Source organism: Amaranthus tricolor, chromosome 12 (genome assembly GCF_026212465.1).
Source record: "Amaranthus tricolor cultivar Red isolate AtriRed21 chromosome 12, ASM2621246v1, whole genome shotgun sequence".
Lineage (NCBI taxonomy): Eukaryota > Viridiplantae > Streptophyta > Magnoliopsida > Caryophyllales > Amaranthaceae > Amaranthus > Amaranthus tricolor.
In genome coordinates, this window is record NC_080058.1 from 23,989,196 (window position 1) to 23,997,818 (window position 8,623).

At 36.8% G+C, this 8,623-nt stretch overlaps 1 protein-coding gene across 1 annotated transcript; it reads left to right on the forward strand.

Moving 5' to 3' along the window:
* Positions 1-3,487: 3,487 nt before the first annotated feature.
* Positions 3,488-7,675, forward strand: LOC130828715 (uncharacterized). The gene is made up of 2 exons (XM_057694676.1): positions 3,488-6,566; positions 7,577-7,675. Exon 1 carries the CDS (start codon positions 3,488-3,490, stop codon positions 4,898-4,900), a length of 1,413 nt encoding a protein of 470 aa, XP_057550659.1. The 3' UTR covers positions 4,901-6,566; positions 7,577-7,675.
* The last annotated feature ends 948 nt before the right edge of the window (positions 7,676-8,623 follow it).

Consider the following 8,623-nt stretch of genomic DNA (forward strand, 5'->3'; position numbering starts at 1 on the left):
TCATCGTTCATTGTTCATTGATCAATTACCCTTGTTCATTCTTCATCGTTCATTCTTCAATGATCATTGATCCTTGTTCATTCTTCATCGTTCATTCTTCATTCTTCATTGATCCTTGTTCATTCTTCATCGTTCATTCTTCATTGATCATTAATCCTTGTTCATTCTTCATCGTTCATTCTTTAATGATCATTGAAACTTGTTCATTCTTCATCATTCATTCTTCATTGATCATTTATCCTTGTTCATTCTTCATCATTCATTCATTATTGATCAATGATCCTTGTTCATTCTTCATCGTTCATTCTTGATTGATTATTAATCATTGTTCATTCTTCATCGTTCATTCTTCCTTGATCATTGATCCTTGTTCATTCTACATCGTTCATTCTTCATTGATCATTGATCCTTGTTAATTCTTCATCATATATTCATTATTGATCAATGATCCTTGTTCATTCTTCATCGTTCATTCTTGATTGATTATGTATCATTGTTCATTCTTCATCGTTCATTCTTCCTTGATCATTGATCCTTGTTCATTCTTCATCGTTCATTCTTCATTGATCATTGATCCTTGTTCATTCTTCATCGTTCATTCTTCATTGATCATTGATCCTTGTTCATTCTTCATCGTTCATTCTTCATTGATCATTGATCCTTGTTCATTCTTCATCATTCATTCTTCATTGATCGTTGATCTTTGTTCATTCTTCATCGTTCATTCTTCATTGATCATTGATCCTTGTTCATTCTTCGTCGTTCATTCTTTATTGATCATTGATCCTTGTTCATTCTTCATCGTTCATTCATTATTGATCAATGATCCTTGTTCATTCTTTATCGTTCATTCTTCAATGATCATTGATCCTTGTTCGTTCTTCATCATTAATTCATTATTGATCAATGATCCTTGTTCATTCTTCATCGTTCATTCTTGATTGATTATTAATCATTGTTCATTCTTCATCGTTCATTCTTCCTTGATCATTGATCCTTGTTCATTCTTCATCGTTCATTCTTCATTGATCATTGATCCTTGTTCATTCTTCATCGTTGATTCATTATTGATCAATGCTCCTTGTTCTTTCTTCATCGTTCATTCTTGATGCAATTATTGATAGCCCACAATCCAAAGCAAAGGAAGAAAAGCATAATTGCATCATTGCACTTGCAAAGCCCATTGAACCTATTGAACTTGCTGATTTTTGCTTGAAGACTAAGGAGGATCATTTTCAAATTTGATTAAACAACAACATGGAAGCATGGCAAGATTATGAGGCACCAAAAGAAGAGCTCCCAGCAGCACACAAACAAAACAGTAGCATACATAGAAACATGCCAGCAACAAAACAAGTAGAGTATCAATCTTCTGGACAGCCTTCCTTGCGAACCATGGAACACCCAACTTGGTGCACGTATGAGCGAGGAAACCCAAGGGTTGTCATCTTTGGACATGGAATATTAAGCCAAGACTTAGAGCTAGCACGGAGTGTCCTCACAGAACCCACAAGAGCAGCGCCAAGGTCACGTGTTCGCCAGCTGTTTGATAGTGGCTGATTTCAGAACACCAACCTGACGACCAGCCCACCTTGCGAGCATTGGAACGTTTAGCTTGCTGTGTGTATGACCGTGGGATTTCGAGGAACAACATCTCTAGACATGGGAGAAGAGGTCAAGACTCAAGGAACACACAGAGAGTCCTCACAAAGCCCATGGGAACAGCTGCAAAGTCCCATACCCAACAGTTTCTGGACAAAGGCTATATCAGAATACTTGGAATATTTTTGATGTTTCTGTTTTGATTCTTAATATGCACGTGTTTGTAATAATAGGCACGGGGTAGTTAAAGGTTGTTAAAACCCCCAACTAGCCGTTAGACATTGCTCTATATAAAGGGCATGATCATTGTAAACAAATTCAGATTTGGTTATGAAAATTTCTTCAAAGTAATTGTTGTTTCAATTACATCTCTGAGTGTGTTCTTTGTGAGTGAAGCAAAGAGTCATTCAGTTTGTTCCACGAGGATTAGGAGAGTGAATTCTAATCTAAGTGTGAGGACGAGGCCAAGGACTGAGTGAAGGTCCGTTTGTCTCCATCCACGACAAAGAACCATCCCCAAAGATTGTTCTTGTCACCCTACTGTTTTCATACAAAACAGAAGGTTTATTGTTCATTGTGTACGTTTAGTGTGTTCTTGATCATCTTCTTGAAGGCATATAGAGGGTTCTTGGATCATTCCACCCCGTACATGCATCAACTTGGTATCAGAGCCGCGTTTCGAAGAGGGACATGATCAAAAGGAACAAGGGAAATCAAGTAATCAAGGTCATACACACGTCTGGTAAGAAGGAATCTGGAAAAAAAAAGGTACTGTGCAAATTTTTTCAATTTTCACGAAATCAGGTACGAATTCAATCTTATACTTCTATCATTCAATCTTTCTTTGTTTAATACTCATTTGTGATTAAGTAATACACATTATATTGATCATTAAACGCAATTTGATTGTGGAATGCAATTTCTGAAATTCTGATTTTTGTATGAATGAATGTGCATCACTTGATTTCTGAAAAATTTGTTTTGAATCATTATACATATCATATATTGTTCATTAAATTTGATTCTTGAATGTCTGGAGTGGATACTTGTTGAAGATTTGGCGACATTGATGATTTGAATACTCGAACATTGGGTTTTCGCTGAGGAAATTGATAAATTCGATTTTTATTTCTGTAATTTGATTCTCTGATTACTGAGGAAGTAATAGCTGGTAGGAATTAGATACATTTGTGTATGAATCATTGAATAACATTTTCGTTTGAGGAAGATTGACAATAACCAATTGATTCACGAAATTTGTTTTGAGAAATTAGGGCTTGGTATTGTGCAGCTGAAATTTTTACTCCTTGATTGTTGCAATTGATTCTCTATAATTAATTGAATGCATTAGATTGTTTGATTACTGTCCTTGCATTGTATAACACCACACTACAATCTTGAATAATCATTGCCTAAAGAAATTCAGAAAGCAAAAGATTGAAGAACAAAAAAAAAAACCAGTCATCCATTTTCGTTCAACCATAATTCTTTGAACATTGATTTGTTTGAAACAAATTTATTCTACGTACTATATATTTGGTTAAAATTGATCATAAACAGAAGATTTTGGTGCAACAATTCCAAAATCCAAGCATTCCTTGCTGATTTACACTACTGGCAGAAGGTATTGAAATTCTTCCATTCAAGGTTTCTGAATTATTGAACATTTGGGCTATTAAATCATTATCCACTGCATTAGATTATTTGATTCTTGTGTGGATCTTAGCTGTGGCGTTGTAGTGCATCAATAAATTTGAAGGCTAAGTCATTGTCTGTGTTCTCTCTTGTTTCTGTCAGTATACATTAGCTCCATTTGAACTGTATCATTGTGCATTCATCTTTATTCCTGAAAACTTGTTTATTGCATTGTGGTATTGAGGACAAAATGAATACTAATGAGAGGTTGGGTAAGATGGCTCTTGCCATTACACAACTTGCATATGTAGTGAACAAACTTGTCCTAAATGAGGGAGGATTAACAAATCTTGTACCCATACCTCCATGTAAGACCATGACTACTACAAAACGAAACAAAACAAGCTATGTGCTGTCCAAACGTGACTGTCATGAGGGAGTTCAGATTAGGAGAGGATCTAGGCATTTGATTTTGAAAAAAACTAAGGAGGAACAAGACCCACAGCACAACAAAGCATTAAAAAAACTAGAGGGCAAAACAGTAGACCTTGAATTGACTAAGCCTACGAATATTGATGATATTGAGATGAATAAATTGTGCTGTAATAACAATGATTTTCAATTCATGAATAACAAGAAAGCAAGCTGTGCCTTGAATAAGAGTGAATGTTACAAAGAAATTCAGAAGGAGAAGGACACTGTGCAACTATTCACTAAAGAAATCAGTGAAGATCAAACCCAACAGCAAAGCAAAGCTTTGAAATCAGTAGAGGATGAAGCATTAGACACTGAACTAATCAAAACCATACCTGTTAATAACATTGAAAACAACAAACTGCATCAGGAAAACCTATATGCATACTGTGATCAAGTCCAAACCATACATATTGATGATATTGAGTTAAACAACCTGCATTTGCAAGCTTCATCTTCATGCTGTGAGCTGAATGGGTTTTATTTCATAGAAGATGAGATTACTAACTTTTCTTATGATTGTAGGTACCATACAAACAGTGAACAAAGGACTGAAGGGCAGCTACAAACACAAAAGGAATTCAGACATGAGGAGCTGCAGGAAGGGCCTTTGTTAAGGAAGCATTTGAAACTACTGCACAGCTATGGGATCTCAACGACTTTCAACTTGGATGATTCAAAAAAGCATGAGAGCAACGCAGAATTGAGGACAATTCTGTTTAAAGAAGGAGGGATTGATGCAATTATTGATAGCCCACAATCCAAAGCAAAGGAAGAAAAGCATAATTGCATCATTGCACTTGCAAAGCCCATTGAACCTATTGAACTTGCTGATTTTTGCTTGAAGACTAAGGAGGATCATTTTCAAATTGGATTAAACAACAACATGGAAGCATGGCAAGATTATGAGGCACCAAAAGAAGAGCTCCCAGCAGCACACAAACAAAACAGTAGCATACAAAGAAACATGCCAGCAACAAAACAAGTAGAGTATCAATCTTCTGGACAGCCTTCCTTGCGAACCATGGAACGCCCAACTTGGTGCACGTATGAGCGAGGAAACCCAAGGGTTGTCATCTTTGGACATGGAATATTAAGCCAAGACTTAGAGCTAGCACGGAGTGTCCTCACAGAATCCACAAGAGCAGCGCCAAGGTCACGTGTTCGCCAGCTGTTTGATAGTGGCTGATTTCAGAACACCAACCTGACGACCAGCCCACCTTGCGAGCATTGGAACGTTTAGCTTGGTGTGTGTATGAGCGTGGGACTTCGAGGAACAACATCTCTAGACATGGGAGAAGAGGTCAAGACTCAAGGAACACACAGAGAGTCCTCACAAAGCCCATGGGAACAGCTGCAAAGTCCCATACCCAACAGTTTCTAGACAAAGGCTATATCAGAATACTTAGAATATTTTTGATGTTTCTGTTTTGATTCTTAATATGCACGTGTTTGTAATAATAGGCACGGGGTAGTTAAAGGTTGTTAAAACCCCCAACTAGCCGTTAGACATTGCTCTATATAAAGGGCATGATCATTGTAAACAAATTCAGATTTGGTTATGAAAATTTCTTCAAAGTAATTGTTGTTTCAATTACATCTCTGAGTGTGTTCTTTGTGAGTGAAGCAAAGAGTCATTCAGTTTGTCCCACGAGGATTAGGAGAGTGAATTCTAATCTAAGTGTGAGGACGAGGCCAAGGACTGAGTGAAGGTCCATTTGTCTCCATCCACGACAAAGAACCATCCCCAAAGATTGTTCTTGTCACCCTACTGTTTTCATACAAAACAGAAGGTTTATTGTTCATTGTGTACGTTTAGTGTGTTCTTGATCATCTTCTTGAAGGCATATAGAGGGTTCTTGGATCATTCCACTCCGTACATGCATCAACTTGGTATCAGACCCGCGTTTCGAAGAGGGACATGATCAAAAGGAACAAGGGAAATCAAGTAATCAAGGTCATACACACGTCTGGTAAGAAGGAATCTGGAAAAAAAAAGGTACTGTGCAAATTTTTTCAATTTTCACGAAATCAGGTACGAATTCAATCTTATACTTCTATCATTCAATCTTTCTTTGTTTAATACTCATTTGTGATTAAGTAATACACATTATATTGATCATTAAACGCAATTTGATTGTGGAATGCAATTTCTGAAATTCTGATTTTTGTATGAATGAATGTGCATCACTTGATTTCTGAAAAATTTGTTTTGAATCATTATACATATCATATATTGTTCATTAAATTTGATTCTTGAATGTCTGGAGTGGATACTTGTTGAAGATTTGGCGACATTGATGATTTGAATACTCGAACATTGGGTTTTCGCTGAGGAAATTGATAAATTCGATTTTTATTTCTGTAATTTGATTCTCTGATTACTGAGGAAGTAATAGCTGGTAGGAATTAGATACATTTGTGTATGAATCATTGAATAACATTTTCGTTTGAGGAAGATTGACAATAACCAATTGATTCACGAAATTTGTTTTGAGAAATTAGGGCTTGGTATTGTGCAGCTGAAATTTTTACTCCTTGATTGTTGCAATTGATTCTCTATAATTAATTGAATGCATTAGATTGTTTGATTACTGTCCTTGCATTGTATAACACCACACTACAATCTTGAATAATCATTGCCTAAAGAAATTCAGAAAGCAAAAGATTGAAGAACAAAAAAAAAAACCAGTCATCCATTTTCGTTCAACCATAATTCTTTGAACATTGATTTGTTTGAAACAAATTTATTCTACGTACTATATATTTGGTTAAAATTGATCATAAACAGAAGATTTTGGTGCAACAATTCCAAAATCCAAGCATTCCTTGCTGATTTACACTACTGGCAGAAGGTATTGAAATTCTTCCATTCAAGGTTTCTGAATTATTGAACATTTGGGCTATTAAATCATTATCCACTGCATTAGATTATTTGATTCTTGTGTGGATCTTAGCTGTGGCGTTGTAGTGCATCAATAAATTTGAAGGCTAAGTCATTGTCTGTGTTCTCTCTTGTTTCTGTCAGTATACATTAGCTCCATTTGAACTGTATCATTGTGCATTCATCTTTATTCCTGAAAACTTGTTTATTGCATTGTGGTATTGAGGACAAAATGAATACTAATGAGAGGTTGGGTAAGATGGCTCTTGCCATTACACAACTTGCATATGTAGTGAACAAACTTGTCCTAAATGAGGGAGGATTAACAAATCTTGTACCCATACCTCCATGTAAGACCATGACTACTACAAAACGAAACAAAACAAGCTATGTGCTGTCCAAACGTGACTGTCATGAGGGAGTTCAGATTAGGAGAGGATCTAGGCATTTGATTGTGAAAAAAACTAAGGAGGAACAAGACCCACAGCACAACAAAGCATTAAAAAAACTAGAGGGCAAAACAGTAGACCTTGAATTGACTAAGCCTACGAATATTGATGATATTGAGATGAATAAATTGTGCTGTAATAACAATGATTTTCAATTCATGAATAACAAGAAAGCAAGCTGTGCCTTGAATAAGAGTGAATGTTACAAAGAAATTCAGAAGGAGAAGGACACTGTGCCACTATTCACTAAAGAAATCAGTGAAGATCAAACCCAACAGCAAAGCAAAGCTTTGAAATCAGTAGAGGATGAAGCATTAGACACTGAACTAATCAAAACCATACCTGTTAATAACATTGAAAACAACAAACTGCATCAGGAAAACCTATATGCATACTGTGATCAAGTCCAAACCATACATATTGATGATATTGAGTTAAACAACCTGCATTTGCAAGCTTCATCTTCATGCTGTGAGCTGAATGGGTTTTATTTCATAGAAGATGAGATTACTAACTTTTCTTATGATTGTAGGTACCATACAAACAGTGAACAAAGGACTGAAGGGCAGCTACAAACACAAAAGGAATTCAGACATGAGGAGCTGCAGGAAGGGCCTTTGTTAAGGAAGCATTTGAAACTACTGCACAGCTATGGGATCTCAACGACTTTCAACTTGGATGATTCAAAAAAGCATGAGAGCAACGCAGAATTGAGGACAATTCTGTTTAAAGAAGGAGGGATTGATGCAATTATTGATAGCCCACAATCCAAAGCAAAGGAAGAAAAGCATAATTGCATCATTGCACTTGCAAAGCCCATTGAACCTATTGAACTTGCTGATTTTTGCTTGAAGACTAAGGAGGATCATTTTCAAATTGGATTAAACAACAACATGGAAGCATGGCAAGATTATGAGGCACCAAAAGAAGAGCTCCCAGCAGCACACAAACAAAACAGTAGCATACAAAGAAACATGCCAGCAACAAAACAAGTAGAGTATCAATCTTCTGGACAGCCTTCCTTGCGAACCATGGAACGCCCAACTTGGTGCACGTATGAGCGAGGAAACCCAAGGGTTGTCATCTTTGGACATGGAATATTAAGCCAAGACTTAGAGCTAGCACGGAGTGTCGTCACAGAACCCACAAGAGCAGCGCCAAGGTCACGTGTTCGCCAGCTGTTTGATAGTGGCTGATTTCAGAACACCAACCTGACGACCAGCCCACCTTGCGAGCATTGGAACGTTTAGCTTGGTGTGTGTATGAGCGTGGGACTTCGAGGAACAACATCTCTAGACATGGGAGAAGAGGTCAAGACTCAAGGAACACACAGAGAGTCCTCACAAAGCCCATGGGAATAGCTGCAAAGTCCCATACCCAACAGTTTCTAGACAAAGGCTATATCAGAATACTTAGAATATTTTTGATGTTTCTGTTTTGATTCTTAATATGCACGTGTTTGTAATAATAGGCACGGGGTAGTTAAAGGTTGTTAAAACCCCCAACTAGCCGTTAGACATTGCTCTATATAAAGGGCATGATCATTGTAAACAAATTCAGATTTGGTTATGAAAATTTC